This window comes from Onychostruthus taczanowskii, unplaced genomic scaffold (assembly GCF_017590055.1).
Source record: "Onychostruthus taczanowskii isolate IOZ18803 unplaced genomic scaffold, ASM1759005v1 scaffold201, whole genome shotgun sequence".
Classification (NCBI taxonomy): Eukaryota; Metazoa; Chordata; class Aves; order Passeriformes; family Passeridae; genus Onychostruthus; species Onychostruthus taczanowskii.
In genome coordinates this window covers 391,198-409,857 of record NW_024499252.1, presented here as the reverse complement: position 1 = coordinate 409,857, position 18,660 = coordinate 391,198, and the positions used below count along the sequence as shown (strand labels likewise).

Sequence of the window (18,660 nt, the reverse complement as noted above, 5' to 3'; positions counted from 1 at the left end):
CCTGTGAGCAAAGAAGGTAAATTCCCTTCTGGATGTTTGTTTGTTAGCTTGGTTTGGGGGTTTTTTTGGTTGGTGGCTTTTTTGCGTATTGGTTTGTTTTTGGATATTGTGAGCAGCTTCAGTTTTGCCAGCTCACCTTCAGCACAGTTACTCTTAACTGAAAGTCCTACAGTTCCTGTTTGAGAGAGCGGAGTGTTTCAATTTCCACTGTGCCTAATGTAAAGTCACCTGATTTTATTCCACGGCTACACAGACGAAAAAGAGGGATCAGCTGGCCTCTAAAATTGCCCTGATTTATACATCCACATATTTTGAAAAAGCATAGCACAAAATTAGACGTGCCTGTGTTCCTGCCACAAGAACACCCCAGCCTTACAGAATATCCTGTGATTGTCCAAAAAAGCAGAGAATGCCATTTTGTTTTCAAGAAAGCTTTGAAAAATGCCTGTGCAATTTTTTCTGTCACAGAGCTATGATCCAAGTGAACTGAGAAAGCAGCAGGGATTTAATGGATCATCTCCAATTTCTGTACTCTCTAATATTCTTCAAGCGCAGTAATTTCATTCCCAACTGTTCCTTACGGCATACAGAAGAAAACAATGCAAAAATCCATTTTGAAAACGTTAACTTGTTTTGCTAAATCCATCTATTTTGCTACAGATGAGCTGTTTGACCATTTTATCCATGTGCATGGTATTTGTGTGTGAGATTTGCCCCGTCAAATGCCCCGGGGGATTAATTCCCAGAGTCTAAAATCCCAGGAGTGGATTGCGTCCGGAGCTCTAGGAAGAGCTGTCTTGCTTTTCAGTATGCTAAATCCCCCAGGGCGATTCCACAGGCAGCAACCTCCGGGCAGGACTAGCCTCGGGAGGAAAGGAGCACACAGCACAAGGTGAGTGTGTCAGCAGCGGCAGCTGACGCAAACGGCGACACCTTCACACTGGGAAGTCACGAAATCCGTCAGTGCAGACTGAAGTATTTCGGGCTTGTCAAGCGTCATTGTTTTGGACTTATCCTGGCCTCACTTAGCAGAACGGTGGCACCGCCTGTAAGCTTTTTCTTCAGTATTTGTCTCATAAGTAGCCCTGTAGGCATTTGTTTTCTCTCATCAAATCATCGAATGGTAATGCAGTTGTTAGTTCGCCTTGCCCAGTTCGAATACATTTTGCAGCCAGAAACCATTCCCAGTTCATTAAGTGCCTGACCTCAGCATTAACACCCCCTCTGCTCGGGTTGCCTTGGAAACAAAGCTTCCTGTGCGTAATCCAAGCTTATCTAGCTCTTTATCCTACATGTGACCCTTAATTACTTGCTAAATTAGAATGGTTTTCTGAAAATCACAAGAGGAGGTTAATATGTTCTTCCAGAGCTGGTCAAGCTAAGATGACACCAAATTCACAGGGAATTCAAATTCCATGATCCCTGAAGGCGTCTCTTTCAGAAGGAAGATGAACTTTCCCAATGGGAGGCAGTGTGCCATGATAATGCTCCTGTCACTCACTTTCCTTGCCCTGCTTGTCCAGACCCAGCTTAATGCAGTGCGAACAACGGAGTAAGTAAATATCAGGTTGATTAATTACGGTGCAAGATTCAGTAACCACTTGTCTGCTGTAATTAACATTGTAATTGAAATTAAATAATACACTTTCACACAAAGATTGCTGGCCTAGGAGGAGGAGCAAGGGAGAATCAGCAAGGCTGTGACAGGGAAATGAAGCACAGAAAAACAGGGCTCAATATATTAATTGTCTTTTTTAAATTGTGGTACATCTTAAGAAATTCTTCTGTCAAAAAAAAAAAAAAAGGTTGTTTTTTTTTTAAAGGCTGGATTGATGATCTTAGAGGTCTTTTCTAACCTTAATAATTTTATAATTCTAAAAAGAAAATTTGTTACTTCCAGATGTCTTGGAGTAGAGATTAAATCGGGTTGGATTGTTGAAGAATGGATTAAAATTTCTGAAAGCCCACCTTCCCTTCACTGATTTGATAAACAGAAATAACGAGAAAAGGTAAGGCTCTCTAAGATGCCCAGTGCTTTTCCTATCCATTGTTTCCCGGGGCAACTCAAGGACAGTGAGTCTTTGGCTTCAATGAGTGGCTTTATAAAGCTGTGCTAAGGCTCCAATGCTAAGGCATGGTCTCAGGAAAAACCAAAAGTAAAATCCTCTGTGATTTCCACACAGCACTTAATTAACTGCACATATATTAGAGCACAGACAGTGCAAAAAACCCAGTCTGTTTCAGCATTTCCATCTATTGTGACACAGAAAGTAATTCTGCCTGTGTGCAAAGGCTTGCTTTCAGGGACATTTATAAAAATCATGGATTGATCACTGAGATGGGAGGAGACCAGACAGGTCTTGCGTTTCTACTTAAAATCCTCAAGTTCAACACAAGATACCTCAAAAATTTATTAGCATAAGCAGTGGTTCCCCCCACACTTTTTAGGAGTTCACTCACTGGAGCCTCATTTGTTTTCCTTTTTTCTCCCCTGCCCTTTCCACTGTGGGCTTGTTAATGTGTCCAAATGCTCAGAGCTCTGGAGGCTGAAGGAGAGATTTGTAGTTACTGTGTGTTCACAGGGGTTTTGACTTCCCTGATGAGACGTATGGGAAATATCAAGGCATTTTTATAAGAATAATGATAGAGAAATTATACTAACTACTTCCAGGCAGAATTTGAGACAATGAAGGGATTTAATTTATTGTGATTGTACAGAATTGTGATTATACAGATTATCAGCCTGCCAGTGCAGGCAGTCCCTGCCAATCCAATTGTGTTTCAGGCCAGTGGGCCATTTTCTGTTCTCTTTGCTGAGCCTTCATTTCCCTGTTACTGGGTTTGAATTCAAATGTAATTTTCAGGACAGAATTCAAGAAGTTCTTACAAATAGGAAACATTTTTCTTTCCTCTAGTGAGCTCATGTAACAAAACAATTTGAAGAGACGTACCTTGAAGAGTCTAAACAGCTAATATCTATAATTTTGGGAGTCTCTGGATGTTTTCCTGCATGTCACAGTGGATTGGAGGGCAGCTTTCCATGCCTGCGAAGAAGAATTTTAAAGGAGTTTCCATTTTCAAAGGAGGTTTTACAAATCCTCCATGCACAATTGCTAAGACAACGTTTATGCCAATGCCTTTGCAAGTGTCTAAATTTCGGCCTGCTTTCACATGTGTGAGTGAGTGGTTAAGAGGGAATTGTTTCAAGGTTGTGCTTTTGGGTCTCTAGTCTCCTTCAGCATGGTTCCGGTATTTCATAGGCATAAATTCAGAGGTTCCTGGCAAATGGAGGAAGCAGACAGGAGAGGGCCTCATGCTGCTGTGTTTGGACCTCTGATGCACACCCCATTTTGTCCTCCTGAAGTAATTCCAGAATTTTACCTCAAAAATTACTTTCTAGATCTTTAAAGAACAGAAAAACAGATGAGTTTTCTGTGTCTAGAAAGCTGCCAAGAAGAGGCTCCCAATTTACTTGACATCTCCCACATATATGTTCTAAAAGAAGCAAAATAGATTCATAAATCAGGGATGGTTTAGGATATTGTTGGATGGAAGACACTATACAAAACAAAACTTCAAGCACTTCTTTCTCTATAGAAACAAGTGTTAACTGGTCAAGAATACTCAATATATTTATGTGTAGAAATTCTAAAATTTATCTCAGAAACATTCTGCTTGCCAAGTTTCATCTGGTCATATATTTGCTTACTCCTCTGTGTAGCTGACAAATAAGTGAGAATGTAAGGTTTTACTTTTACCCATGCTGAAGGAAAAGTGTACCATTTTAGAAAAAGAACTTAATCTCTCCTGAATGCCTCCAAGGTCATCCTCTTTTTTAGCAGGCTCTGAACCTACTTACTGAGTCTTAGATTGCTCATACTTGCAGATCAAGAGGAAAAGAAGAGATGTCAGAATCAAATGGGTATGAAAAATGTAGAACAAAACCCAAGGGTGTAAAGAAACTGAAAAAGAAAACCACCCTTGACTCCTGATAATTATTTTCTTCTCCAATAGAGCTGTAAGACAGGCTACTAAATGAAAACGAAGAGAGTGGAAAAGGAAGCGCTTAACTGTTGGTTCAGTGCTTGGTTGAACTCTGAGACAAGCCCTGCCCCGCTTTGTGACACTGCACACTGACAAACAGCCGTGTTTCCCATCTTGGCAGGGTCGGGGGCTCTCCCCACCTGTCACCACTGTCACCTGTCACGGCTGGGGCCTGCCCGTCACCTGAGCTTTGTTTTGCTCACCTCTGCAGAAGGTTGGTCTCGCATGTTGGGAGAAACAGTGTGGATTTTCCTGCGGGACTTCCGACTACTCTGAAAATGAACTGAGAAGAGCCCGTGGAAGTGCTGTCTTTGCTGAAAGTAATATTGAGGGGAACGAACAGGGTGCTTATCTTTCAGACATTCTGTGCACTGTTAGCGGCTCGCAGCTGTCTGAGAGGCCGCACGATCGCGGCTGACCCGCAACCAGCCCCTGGGACCTGGGGCAGCTCGGAAATTCACCAGGAGGGACCACGGTCCGGCCCATGCACTAACCACGCCCGGTGGCCCACTCCCGGCTCTCGGCCCGCTCCCCGCCCAGTAGGCCTCAGCCCGGCCCGGTTCCCGCCCCTCAGCCCTCAGCCCCGCCCGGTTCCCAGCCCTCAGCCCGGCCCGGTTCCCGCCCCTCAGCCCTCAGCCCCGCCCGGTTCCCGGCCCTCAGCCCCGCCCGGTTCCCGGCCCTCAGCCCTCAGCCCGGCCCGGTTCCCGCCCCTCAGCCCTCAGCCCCGCCCGGTTCCCAGCCCTCAGCCCGGCCCGCCCTCATCGCGGTCCCGCCTCTCTTCCCGCCCCCCACGCGCCCGCCCCCGCGCTCGTCCAATCAGGGACCGCCCCGCTGGCCCTGTGCATTGCCCCGCAGCTCGGCCAAGATGGCGGCGCTGCTCGCCCCGCTGGTGCTCCTGCTGGCTCTCGGCCGCCCGGCGCTCTCCGGTGCGCAGGCCACCGAGGGCGCGCCGGCTGCGCCGCATCGGCGCTTCGAGTACAAGTACAGCTTCAAGGGGCCGCACCTGGTGCAGGCGGACGGCACGGTGCCGTTCTGGGTGCACACGGGCAGTAAGTGCCGGGCGGGGGTGACGGGGCCGGGCCAGTGGCGTTCCTGAGGTGGAGGCAGCATTGTCCAGTCGGGGGACGCGGGGAGAAGCCGCGGGCGAAGCTGGCCGTGGGTGCCGGCCGTGCCCCCGGGCTCCACGTGGCACCAGAGGCGCAGAGGAGCTGCTGCTGTGGCGAGGAAGTGCCTGAGCCCGGCCGGGCTCCCACCTGCGGTGCGAAGGCACCTGTGGCCTCCTGGTGTGGCGGCCGCGGGCCCTGCGGAGGGGACTCGTGGCGCTGCCGGGAAGTGCTGATGTGTCACTGCTGCCGCGCTCGAGGTCGGCCCGGGCCGTGCTGCCAGACAAACTGCTGGGTTTCGTCTTAAAGCTCGAAGTGCGAAGTGTGCCTTGGCGAATAGGACTTGGCTGAACAGCGTTTGTTTCTGTGCGCTCTGGGTTAAGGGTTCCGGTGTTCTCCGAAGGGCTTGTTGCCCTTCCTGAGTGTCCCCCCTTGTGAAAGGCGTTGACATTTACAGTTCCATCTTCACGTAGTTTCTCTGCGGTAACTTCTGTGGTTTTGGTTTTTGTCAGACTTTAATTTAGTTGTTACTGCTTAATTGTTAAATGTATCTTTTTTTACTTGACATTATGATACAAATGACATGAAGACAACTTGTCTGTAGCTGAGTTTTTTCTCCCCTTCTTTTTCAAGACAATAATGCCTAAAAGTAATGTTATTTAATGTGAGCAAATGAATCTCTCTGAATGTATGCCTATTGTTCTTTTAGACTGCTAAACAGAAAGTTAGAATATTTTGTTTCCTTTCTAGATGCCATCCCAAGTGCAGATCAGATCCGTATAACAACCTCCTTGAAAAGCCAGAAGGGCTCAGTGTGGACAAAAAACAAATCAATATTTGAATACTGGGAAGTGGAAGTGACCTTTCGAGTTACAGGAAGAGGCCGCATTGGAGCTGATGGATTGGTAGGAGCAGTTTCATCTAACTGAGAAAAACAAATGTGCTTTAAAAGTGAATCTTGACTTATGGCTTTTTGCTTTCTTCACAGGCTATCTGGTTTACAGAAGAGAAAGGCTTGGAAGGTCCTGTTTTTGGGGCAGCTGATAAATGGAATGGTGTTGGAATTTTCTTTGATTCATTTGACAATGATGGGAAGGTTGGTTGGAAGGAAACTCTTGCAGCAAAGATGACAAATTAATTTCCTGCCTGTTGAGGAAGACACTAGGATGGTGCTTTCTTACTCTTTCCCTCTTTCACTTCAAAGGGATAAAATAAAACAGTCAAGTTTCCCTTACTCTGGAAACACCAATTTCTATGAGTGCCTTCAGAGATGGTCTTTTTCTTGGAAGAAATCTGCTTTGAGCAGCTCAGCAGCAAAAATTTTGTAGCAGATGAGGATGACAGTTGCTGTTTTCAATTCTCAATTTTCCAGTCTAGAATGATCCTGAAACTTAAACAATACATAGTAGGTCTGCTTTGGTGCTTTTGCTTTCCCTGCACAACTTTGGCTTGCTTTTAGACATTTTAGACTGATTTTAGCAGAAGGCTTTCAGATATGTTGCTGATGTTTCCCTTCAAATTAAACTAATCCATTTGTGTGCCATTTCTTTCCCTAGAAAAACAATCCTGGAGTGATTGTTGTAGGCAACAATGGAAAGCTGCTGTATGACCATCAGAAGTAAGTTTATTTTTGGTGTTATTGCTGAATGCTTGCTTTTGAATGATGAAATGTTCCATGAAACCCTTTGAGAAGCATTATAAAGGCTTCTTTCCTATGAAACTTTGTTGTTTCCTTTACATGTGAGGGTTTTTATTTGTTAAAACACTGCTTTGGCAGTAACAGCAGAGCAGTTGGCAACTGGTGGATATTTTATTGGCCTATGCCCTTTGGGATGGATGAACTCAGATGAGTACAGGTACAGTACAGACTGTTGCTTATGGGAGTCCTCCACACACAGCTGATAATTGGCAGGAGTGATTAACTGAAAACAAGTTGCTGTTAAATTACTTGGATTACTTTTGATTTCTAATTGTTTATCAGCAGTACAATGGACACCTTTTTGGATTTTGGGGAGGAGAGGTGTCTAGCTCAGTTGGTGCAGTCACTACAGCTTATTTCTATCTAGGTTCCCGGGTGCAGGAATATAGCTGAAAATTGTATCTTAGAATGTATCTCAGAAAACAGATTTCCCCATTGCTGCATTCCCTCTGCATTGTGTCCTGTGTACAGCACGCAGTACTGGAGTACTCCGTGCAGTTACAGAACAGCCTGGAAAAGCTTGCAGCTTGAAAAAATGAGTTGAGGTTGCTTAGTGAGAGTCACACGTTTTTGTCCCCGCTGATTAATCATAACACAGAGTTTTACTGATGTTCTCTTTTTGCACAGCGATGGATCCACGCAAGCACTGGCGTCCTGTCAGAGGGACTTTCGGAACAAGCCCTATCCTGTGCGAGTCAAGATCACCTACTACCAAAAAACACTGACTGTAAGTCTGAAATAACAGAATTACTTGTTTTTCTCAGCTTCTTAAATGTGAGACTGGGTTTTCACAGAGTTGCGACAAATATGTCAGTTCCAGTGTTGGGAACGTGGAGCTTGGCAGCAGAGGTTGGAAAGAGGTGCTCTGTTTAAATGCTACACAGGTTCTTTTGGCTGCATTAGAATGCAAATACTGCTGATTTTTTCTCATGTGACTTAGGAGGCAGTTGTGCAAACACACTCGTGATGTGCTCAAACCCTTCTGTTGCTTTGGACCTGCCTGGAGAGGTGTCCCAAAGTCAGGATCTCTTTAAGCTACAGGTGATCGAGTTGCTCCTGAGTTTGGTATTTCTTGAGCTAATCTGAGAGATGCAGAGGGTTTTGTAGCTGATTTTTGAACCAGAGGTTCTTGAAATGTGGCTAAAAATCTAAAACTATTCAACAGTAGATTTAAATATTCTACTGGAGGCTTCTTACCTCCAAAAAGTAGTAGGGCTTTCAACACTAAAGATTAAAGCCCACTGGTCTTCAGGGCTTCTCTAAATACTAGCTGATTGTGAATTCCTTCTAGGTAAGGAGAGAAAAATACTAATGTGGTGCCGGGTTGTGAAAGCTGCAGAGTGTGTGTTTGTTGGCACCTGATCCCTCCTGGAAAGGTGCTATTCATATATTCACAGGCAGCAGCCATTAAGTGCAGGGCTGTCATTTTGTAGTAGAAGTTTCTGTAAAAGTAAACATGACTGCACCTGGAAGAGAGCAGACCTTGTACTGTGTTGTAATGGGAAAAGCTGCCTGTCACTCTTGAATGAAAGTTAAACTTCATCCTCCAAGGCTGCTCTGTTCTCACTTGGGCCGTGATGCCTCCTCTAGGAACTCCTCTGTCCCAGATGTTGCTGCTGAACTTAACAGTTCTCTCTTTCTCCAGGGATGCATTTGCAGAATCTTCTTAAGCTTTGAATCAGAACTGCAAGGCATGACTGGTGTAGGTCAGTTCTGTGTTGCCCAGAACCTTAGGATGTGGACTTTTGCAAATAGAATGCTTATGTAAAATGTTGGTAAATTGTCTCTTTCAGAAGAGAAATAGTTTTTGGTTTCCAGTATGAGGTACTGAGTTACCCAATAAAGTTGTATTTTGTGAGCATTACTGCAAACTGACAAAACAATTAACACAAATGTGGTGAAAATCATAAGTGTTTGTCCTTTTAGGTATTAATTAATAATGGCTTTACTCCGGATAAAGAGGACTATGAATTTTGTGCCAAAGTGGAAGATATGGTGTTGCCAGCACAAGGGTATTTTGGAATATCTGCAGCCACAGGGGGACTTGCAGGTAGAAAACGTTAAAAATTATGGCAAATGCTGTGGGGACTTGCAAGGCTTGCAAGAAAGGTTGGTTGGGTTTTTACTACTAGTGTTGATCCATTATACCAATTTTGGACCATGATGGTGTAATTAGCCCTCTTGCAGTCCCAAATTACTGACATGCTTTGGACTTTTCCTGGCTCCAGCTAAAGAATTTTCATTTTTTCTTGATAAAACCCCTGTATAGTTTCATTCCCCACTGCACAAACTCTTGTGAGGATGCTGTTTTTTGGAGGGTTGTCTTGGGAATTATAGGCATTTGTAAAGTGTTTTTTTGTTTTTGGGTTTTTTTTGTTTGTTTGTTTGTTGAATACAGATGACCATGATGTGCTGTCATTTCTGACCTTCCAGCTGACTGAACCTGGGAAGGAAGCAGTAAGAATTTTTATGCATGATTAGTAAAATATTTTATTGTACATGTTATTGTATGGGCAGCACCAGATTATGGTATTTCCTCTTAAGTCACACGTGGCATTCCTGTTTCACAGTTTTGGCATGTAGCTGTGCTGTCATGTGGCTTAGAAAAATTAAACTAGTGTTGTAATGTTTTAGTAATATTGTTATTAATATTCTCAAGACCAGAATTCTGGAAGCACCACTGAAGCAACAAAACTCATGATGTTAAATCAAACCATGCAGTGCTATAAAGTAGATTTTCTTTTGGAAGTGGGCAAATTTCAACTTTTCCTACTTCTAGGATGTTTCTGTACTGCCAAACAGCATTTGTCCTTGTAAAACTTGTTTTAATTTTCTATTGGGAAAATTTTCTATTTGATGTACATGGGAATGTGTCATTTTTCACGGCAGATAAATGTATGAATGTGCTGCAGTAGTTTTGTTAGGTGTTCACATCTGAAATCTGAACAGGAGAGTCAGTTGTGTTTAAGAGTGGGGGAGCATCAAAAAGTCTCACACGTGCCCTTCTCTCCGATAATGTTTTAAAGCCAGCACCAGATGCAGAAATCCCTCAGAAAGATAAAGAGAAGTATCAAGAAGAGTTTGAACACTTTCAGCAAGAATTGGATAAGAAGAAGGAAGAATTTCAAAGGGAACATCCTGATGTGCAAGGACAGCCAGGCAAGTTATTTGAGCTATTTTTCAGTTGTCCAGGAAAACATTTCTTTTCCAGGATGTTGTGAACTAGGGATACTCTGGCTGATATTGCTAAGCTCCCACTGATGTTACTTACATTATTTTAAAATATTTACTGTAATTTGTTTCCTGTTTCTAAAGTTATCCTGGTGGTGCCTGTATTGAGAAAAAAATGAATGACTGGAAACGTGGTGGGAATTATGAACAACAGAAGGGAGAGAAGGTCATGCATCTCTGTAAAGTGGTGATTAAGACAGCATGGCCTTTTTTCATTATTTAAAGGATAGCTTTTTGGTCCATTTCTGCACAGGAAAGTTTTTCATAGAAAACTTTTTTAAAGGTGGAGCATGTGCTTACACCATGGAAAAGCTTTTTAATGCTTGCCTAATGCTGGGCAGACAAGAACCCGATTATTTGAAAATATAATGGAAGCCATTTGTTACTTCCATGGATTTTAATAGCTGTATGTGACTGCAAATACACTGGGAATGTACTTTGGGCATCTAGACATGAAATTTCAGGCTGTCATCTTTATTGCACAGCGATACGTTATGACACGTTATAAAGGTCCTGTAGGTTATTTTGACCTGCACTTTTGAGATCCAGTTCAGCCTTTCTTTGATAAGAAATAATCCGTTTGCCACAGAGTCTTTTGGATGTTGGGATGGTGAAGTTGGGATGGATGTGAATATGTTAAGGGAGCAAGAAGAATGATCCAATGCAACTTGTGAGGAATGTGCACGAGTGTAAAAAGCCCCTGTGTTTTTTTCTTAGCAGCAGACGATGCTTTTGAAACTGTGAGTGATCGTGAACTGAGGCAAATCTTTGAGGGGCAGAATCGAATTCATCTGGAAATCAAACAGCTGAACAGACAGCTGGACATGATTCTGGACGAGCAGAGGAAATACGTCTCTGCAGTCACAGAGGAGATTGTCAAAAGAGGAGCTGGGTTTCCAGGTCAGCAGGGACAGGTAAATAAAACCCATGGTGATTCAGAGCCCAGCCTGATTTCAGCAGTGGTATCCATTTGTTTTTTCCAAGATATGTTGATCTTTTTTCCCCCCCTGCCCCTACCAGGTTTCCCAGCAAGAGATAGAGACAGTTGTGAAAACGCAAGAAGAGGTCATTAGACAAGTAAAGGAAATAAGGTAAACACCTTCCAAATATTATGGCTGTGTTTTGAATTTTATAATTTCTGTTTAAATCCTGTGTATCATTTCAGTGGGACCATTGGTACACTCCAATATGGGACAGTATTGATAAACTTGATGTTTGTGCCAGTTCCTTAGTGAAGACTCCCTGCATATATTTAGTTTCTGTAATAAAATCAGTTCATACCCCAAAGATTACTAAGTGCCCTAATTTGTCTGTTTTTTGTAATGAAATTCCATTATTTTTATAATGAAATTCAACAGCTAAGTTCAGCCCCTTTAAAAACAATGAAGCAAACCCCTTATCTTGAATGTGCTATACTGCTAAAATAGATTTTTGAAGATGCTTTGATGGGGATGTCTCAATACTTCTTTTAAGATGTTTTACTGTTGCTGTCTTAATCAGGAATGGCTTTAAGCTGGTTTAGCCCTTCATTTGCAGCAGTTGAAACATTACTTACCTTGTATTTAAAAAAAAAAGGAGAAAAACAATTCCTTCAGTTGTACTTCCCCCCCCCCCCCCAATATTAGTTTAAGGGCAGCTCCTGTGATTTATCTAAGTAGGTCAGTTTTTGTAGAATGAAGATTAGAGTGCTTCCATTTTTGCACTTGTTCTTCCACAGAAGCTTTTATGTTAATATTCTTGACAAATCTTTATACCTTGCAAGCAAATTAGATTTTCTTGTTAACATTGGCAGTCTGCCCTTTTAGTGACTACTTACTAGCTCACAGTTTGCATAACATCATCTTAATACTTTTCTTAGATTAAAGAAATGCTTTATTTAGAGAGGGAAATAAACATCCCCTCCGTGCATTGCTTGTCATCCCTCAGGAAAAGGACTTAGGGGCCAAGTAATTTTCTTGGCAAGATTGTGGATTTCTTAATCACCTGATTACAGAAGAAGCTCGCATGTTCCTACAATAGAAACTGTCAGCAGGGTGTTGTTAATGCAAAAGTCAATGTAAATTCAATTTGATGTAGCCCATGTCTATTAAGGGAAGTTATTTTGCTTTTAACAAAGTCTGGATCAGTCTGGGGGAAGGTGGGTGTGCAGATTTCTGTTCATTATGTAGAGATGGTTCTGTTAGGAGGGAGAAGAACGAAGTGAGTGTCCCACTTGTGTTGTAACACTGTGAGGTGTGTGGAAAGACAGAATTACTATCGGTGGTTATTAGGCAGTGGGCATGACAGGTTATTTAAGATAAAACCTTCCAGTGAGAAATTTACTTCTAAAAGGTATCATTATAACACTAATTGCAAGTCAAGGTAAATGAAAAATTGCTGACCACTCTACGGAGAGTTAGGAGTGCTCCATGAAAGCATTGAAGTATGCTTCCATCTGGACCAAATGGAAAGTTTTAAGTAAATTAAAAAGAAATCCAAAGGCATACATTTTGATTGTCTATTCTGTTAATAATGAAGAGATTATCATTCACATGATAAATATTTTAGCTGTAGAATAATCCTCTTTGCAACTTGAAAGAAACAGCACAGTAGGGGAAAATTATATAAATATATTGATTAGAGATTAAGGTTTTTTTCTCTCATTGACTAGTTTACTTCAAACCAAATTAGTTATGAAACCTCAACTTTTTCTGGATTTAATTTCATTTGTTGTAGAAGGAAAATGAATTCACAATAAGACAATATTAAGTATTTTGACAATGCATATGGGAATTGAGTTCCTCATATAAATGGTAATCATGAAACAAGGATGTATCTAAATCTTTTCTTATCCCTAAAGCCTCTTCCTTGTTTTTATTTCTTACATGACTGATTTCATTTATTTATTTATCTATTTATTTATTTATTTTTCAAACAGCTTTTGGGTTTCTTCAAAGATTGCATCAAACTCTGCTGATCCTAAAGGCTTGGCCAGTGCCTCAGACAGAACTCTTGTTCTATAGCCCTCAGCAGTGAGGCAGGCAAAGCAGATGTCTGGCAACAGAATATTTGCTAGTTCCTATTCTCAGCGTGACTGGGAGATGGGGCACTCTACAATTGGCAACTCTCTGCACAATTAACTATTTTTAAAAATCATAGTTTGACTAAAGGATTATTTCTTGAGAGGTATTATTGAAAGCTAGTAAAATTTTCTGCCTTTTGGTGCAATTGTGTATTTCAGCCTAATTCTAATGAGCTAAAAGCTGTCCAGAATCACTGCTGTTTGTAGAAAAGCTGGTGTGTGTTGAAAGCTGGTTTGTTATTTGTCTTGTTTCAGAAGTTCTGTGACTGATGCTCTGAGATCCATCAGTGGGGCACAACACCCTGGCTCTGCAGGAGTCTATGAAACAACACAGCACTTCAATGACATCAAAGAACACCTTCATGTAGTAAAGAGGGACATAGAGCATTTAGTGCAACGCAACACGGTAATTTATGTGCTGGGAGTGTAAAGTGTGAGTGTAAGACGGCTTACTTTGGCTGTTTTTGAAATGCTAGGATGAGCCAGCATGCAATTTAGGGAGCAATTAATCCTTCATTAAGCTGCTTCGCTAAAACTATGCTGCGTTGACCTAACTGCATGATCTGCGTCTTGATGAGAAGTTTTGCACAAAGAGCATGATTTTTAGTCTTAATTTCCTGTGGAAACAAGGTCAAGCAATTAGGTTTTCTAGGTGCATTTTTTTGTGTGTTTCCCCCACTGCTTAACAGCTCTATACAGAGGAGATTCTGTGGTGCTTCTGCACACAAGGGAGAGCTTTAATCAGGGGAAAACTCAGGCAGGCTCTGCTTAAGGCTTCTTACTGCAAAAAAAAAGACTGTGTGACTGTGTTCGCATTCAGCAGTACCTTAGTCTAGCCCAGGTAGCAATTAAGCTGAATTAGTTTATGATCTGTAGAAGGTCCTTGATTAATTTACCATATTTATGTATTCTTTCCCATATAAACCTCAATTTAACATCAGGGAATTTGTCTGAGAAATGTAAAGGTGGAAGGGGAGAGTGAGGTGAGGAGTAAGATTATTTTTTCAGAGTACTGTTGTTTCTCTCCATCTTCTCTGATTTTTACATCTCATTGCAAAGCCCTTGTTTTGTAAGTCTTTTGATGGGATGTCTTGTTTGCTCTTTTCTTGGTTTTTAGCCATCCAGTGAGAAACAAAAGTGTCCGGAGTTGCCACCGTTTCCATCCTGCTTATCTACAATGCATTTCTTCATATTTGTGGCAGTGCAGACTGTGTTATTCATTGCTTATGTAATGTATAGGTAAGTCTTGTGTGGCTTAAAGACAGAATAGTTTTAGAACTGCTGATTGATAATGTCATTGGAATGCTATCATTGTGTTAATCTTAAAACAAGCAAGCATTCCAATTGGAAGAGACCTTTGGAGGTCTCCAGTTAAATCTTCTGCTCCAAACGGGGTCCACACTGAATGCAGATAGGGTCACTTGAGATTTAAACTGGTCAGGTCTTTGAAACCTCTAAGAATGCAAAATTTGCCACTGTTCCAGAACCCACTGGAGATGTTGAATTATCATAATGAAGTTTGGTTTATTCTACCCCCCTTCACCCCCCATGTATCAAGTAGGAAGCTGACCTGGTTCAACCTGACTGTTGAACTTTTTTCTTTTTTCTTTTTTCTTTTTTTTTCTTCTAATTGGGATGGTCTTCTCTCCTCTTCCCCCTCCTTGTGATGTCATAATGTTGAAATTATATTTGCATTGATGAAAAACACAACCTCCATGCTTGATAGTCTTTTTGCCATGAGCTGGAATGATGATTTCCAAGACAAACAAGGAGCTGGTCCCCTGCAGTTCTTTGTGATGCATTTGTAATTCCAGCACCTGGATGTGGTTGATCCACAGTGTCTGTATCCACTAAGAAAATTAATGATCTGTGCCAGAGGGTAGAAGGAAATCCCACTTAAAGTCAATTCTTTCCCTGATATTTAGGCAAATCAGATACTGAGAAGCTTCAGAAAATGTTCACGAGTATTTTAAAAGTCAGTTTGCTTGTTCATGTGGGGTTGTTTGGTTTTTTTTTTCCTTTTCTGTCTGATGCAAAATTGGAAGTACAGTAATGCTACCTGTGTCTTTGTGAATAGGAAAGAATATATTCTGTTTTTGTGATACGACTTACATTTTCTCTAAGTCTCTATTAATAAGGAATGGAATCTTTTAATCCTCAGATAAATGACAATTTAAAGCAGTTAGCTAGTTTCAAATTGAAAAGACTTGAAGAATTATTTTCTGCCTTTTCTTTCAGGAGCCAACAAGAAGCAGCAGCCAAAAAGTTCTTTTGACGACCTGTTCCGTTTGTGTGTACATAACAGCAGTGTGTATGCACAGAAAATTCTACACTTCTGTAATGAGGGAAATTTTAGTGTTGGATATACTTCAATATTATAAATTATTGAATTTTATTAAATAAAATGAGTTCCCATTTAAAGTGCTGATGCTAAAAACAATGAGCAAATGCTGGATGGGGTAAAACTCTGCACCCTGTCTGTGTTTTCAGCTGACTTTTTCATAAATACTGAAAGGCAAACTCCCCGTTCCTCTGCTTTTGTTAAGATTCCAGAGGAGGAGTTGAAAACACCCAGGCTTGGTGTTTGTCCAGAGTGTGAATTGCAGATGGATGATTTGTGCAGAAAACTTGCTACTAACTGTCCTGACATAGCAGTTAAAAAAAAAAAAAAAAAGACGGTAAAAAATCCCACACCTCAAAGAACTGTTCTTCTGTGGGGTTTGGTTTTTTTTTGGCGGGTAAAAATTTATTACAACCATTTTATTTGTTTACCACTTGGATTTAGCAGTATAAGAATATTTTAGTTAATTCTTATTTAAACACTTTTTAATATGTGGACACAAAGACAGGCCTTTAAGACCCTGACTCTTGATACTTGATGTAAAAAACCAATTATACAGAACATGCAAAGAAAGGCTTCTCTCCCTGTTTTGCAGTTTGATTTTGGGCAGTGAGAAAAAATGTGATAAAGTAGTTCCTTCAAGTATATTGTGGGGCTGATTTCTTTTTTCATGGTTTCAAGCCTGTCTGTAATTTTTTGGGGAGATTTGTGGAACTTTCCCAACAAAGGTGACTGCTTTATCCATCTTCCAATCTGATTGCATCAAGGATATTTAGTGTGTGAATTTGTCTTTACTTTTCTAAAGCTGTCTTGTGTCTTTCATGTATCAAGTACAGATGCTTTGGTTTAAATCTTGACATGGTGAGTATTGTAAACTGCAGCTGTTGATGAAATGTTGATGAAATATTGTTGAAATGTTAACCCATTTCTTCACAAACTTGCTTCAGACATGTTTGTTCATCTGCAGAACCAGTATTTTGTGTCAGTTCCTGTTTGGATATCAAAAGCATAAGACTGAACATGCGATTTTGATACTGCTTATCAAGTGAAAATTTGCTTCAGGAAAGAAAGAAAGCAGAGGGCCCAGCTTAGGAATGTGAAATGAATTAATTTTGCCATGTTTACATATCTGTGGTGACTTTGTCCTTGAGTTGTATGTAGAATTCGAATAAGTATTTCTGTGGTTTCCTAAATTCTGTAAAATACACAAATGCATCAGGATCTTTCACTTAGAACTGTTAATTTGTTTGTCTGAATCTGCAAAAATTATCTGTAATATGACTACTCCTGTTGCATTTCTGCAGTCTGCTCCCTTGGAGTGCAACACGTGCTGCCAAATTCACTGTAATGAAGAACACTTCAGTATCGTGCCTATCAGTTTGGAGAAATGATAAATCTATGCAATATATTTTGTTACTTTAAGTACAGTGTCCAAAAAGTGAATGTCTGTGCTATACTAAGAAAATGACACTGGCTACACACCAATTAACACATCTGCAGCATGGAGGATACTCCAAGTGGTCTAGCTTTATAGATTCATTTCTAAATTTGAGCAGATTTTGCTGTACTAATGAGAGAAACTACTGCCTCAGGATGATCCATGAATAAACAACTTTTCAGATAAAGCAGAATAACCTATTGGAATTTATCTCTTCAGTTCTTTCAACACCAGCAAATATTTCCAGGTGCCTTAAGTGTAAGATATTACAACCCGGACTCTTGTAACGAAACTTAATATATTTTCTTAAATGGTTCTGAAAGTGTACAGTGGTGTTTCCTTTCAGTTGCAGACTTTCTTGCATCAGTGCAACATCCAAACAGAACTCCTTTCACAGCAGGCTTTGCAAAACCCCCCATGCAGAAAGTATTTTGATACATATGTGGCAGAACGAGGAGCAGTTCTGATGCGTCCATTGGAATGAGCCTGGATTTTTGTTACTGTGAATTTACCCACCCATTCCTTTGACTTAAAGCTGGAGCAGCCCATACTTCTGTTTGTTTGGTTAGAAAGAAGAGCAGGTTGGGGGTGATGTCTAGAAGGAAACTTGAAGCCTACAGTTTTCTCTTCAGGAGGAGGCTGCTGGATCAGACGTGTCTCCCACATGCAATGCGAAAACTTCTGAGGTAGGGAACAGAAGGTCTAATATGGAACACCAGAAAACTGGTAGCTTTTCTTCATGATTCATTTCACAGCTGTCTCCCCTTGGAGCTTCCTTAACTCACTGGATCAAAAGAAAACTCCCAGATGCCCAGCTCGAATTTCGTCCTGTCTGTTCTTGAAGTGATAGCAACAAATTAGGATTCTAAGAATGTTTTTCAGTCAATGTAGCCTCCTTCTAGGTGTCTTTGAGCAGTGACAATGTGTTTGATTCTTATCCAGTAAGATTTCACAGCTAGGCGGAAAAGACAGGGAATGCAGTTGGACAGTATTAGGGAGACCAAGTTCTATTTGAGTTGTGGATAATAAGTGCAAATATTTGGCAATGACAAGATAATAGGATTGTACTGGTGGGGGTTTATTAAACAGTGATCACCCCTGAATCTTTCACAAGTCAAATGCACAGTACAGTTTGTAAATGACCTGGTTTTCGGTTTGTAAATTAATTGCTCTGGTTTGTAACTTCTGTGGGAAGAAAATCCGACCTTTCTCAATGATCAATGACTGTAACAGCAAAAAATGTCAACTTTTTAAAAAAAATTATTTTGAATTCAAACAGCTGACAGTTTCTTGTTTTTTTCTGACTGATGTAAATTGATACTTGGAGTTCAGAGATAACCTTGTTTGAATAAAGGTACATATTTTTAGTAAGCCTTTTTCTTTTCATTTGGTACATGAAATCTAGCAAGTGTATTTGAAGCGTTCTTTACCCTCGGTTCAGAGTCAGAACGTGCAGAGATCTGAGTTTAGTTCTACCTAACACTGGGGAGTAATGACATTTTGAGTCTGAATTCCCTCTGTGACTGTCACTTTTCCCCAGCCAGGAGAAAGTTTTTTAGCAAGTGGAGGACAGGAATCTTGAATTGAATCTATTCTAGCTGACAAAACCCTTAAATACTTCTTTCTAATTTCCAGCTGCTAGAAAAGGCAGAATCCTCTTGGTAGAGGGATGAATCAGGGGGCAGAGTCCTGGTTCTTTCAAGAACACCTAAGTGTTTTTGCGTTATGTGACTGATAGGAGCA

At 41.1% G+C, this 18,660-nt stretch overlaps 1 protein-coding gene across 3 annotated transcripts; it reads left to right on the top strand.

The window, feature by feature from the left end:
- The first annotated feature begins 4,873 nt into the window (after nucleotides 1-4,873).
- On the top strand, nucleotides 4,874-18,193 carry LMAN1 (lectin, mannose binding 1). 3 transcript variants are annotated; one of them, XM_041403823.1, is made up of 13 exons: nucleotides 4,874-5,093; nucleotides 5,898-6,052; nucleotides 6,136-6,243; nucleotides 6,704-6,765; nucleotides 7,474-7,573; nucleotides 8,773-8,896; nucleotides 9,245-9,303; nucleotides 9,873-10,005; nucleotides 10,798-10,991; nucleotides 11,098-11,168; nucleotides 13,394-13,544; nucleotides 14,256-14,377; nucleotides 15,377-18,193. In XM_041403823.1, the coding sequence occupies exons 1-13, from the start codon at nucleotides 4,910-4,912 to the stop codon at nucleotides 15,411-15,413; spliced, it is 1,500 nt and encodes a 499-aa protein (XP_041259757.1). In that variant the 5' UTR covers nucleotides 4,874-4,909; the 3' UTR covers nucleotides 15,414-18,193. The 3 variants fall into 3 exon arrangements, with proteins under 3 accessions (XP_041259757.1, XP_041259758.1, XP_041259756.1); XM_041403824.1 differs by having other exon boundaries at nucleotides 10,795-10,991; nucleotides 13,397-13,544; XM_041403822.1 differs by having other exon boundaries at nucleotides 10,795-10,991.
- Nucleotides 18,194-18,660: the final 467 nt, after the last annotated feature.

Excerpts from the sequence above, each read along its gene's own strand:
- LMAN1 (XM_041403822.1), top strand. The coding sequence starts at position 4,910 with ATGGCGGCGCTGCTCGCCCCGCTGGTGCTCCTGCTGGCTCTCGGCCGC. Across the intron at positions 6,244-6,703 it reads CATTTGACAATGATGGGAAG|AAAAACAATCCTGGAGTGAT; the intron begins GTTGGTTGGAAG and ends TTCTTTCCCTAG. Across the intron at positions 13,545-14,255 it reads ATTTAGTGCAACGCAACACG|CCATCCAGTGAGAAACAAAA; the intron begins GTAATTTATGTG and ends CTTGGTTTTTAG.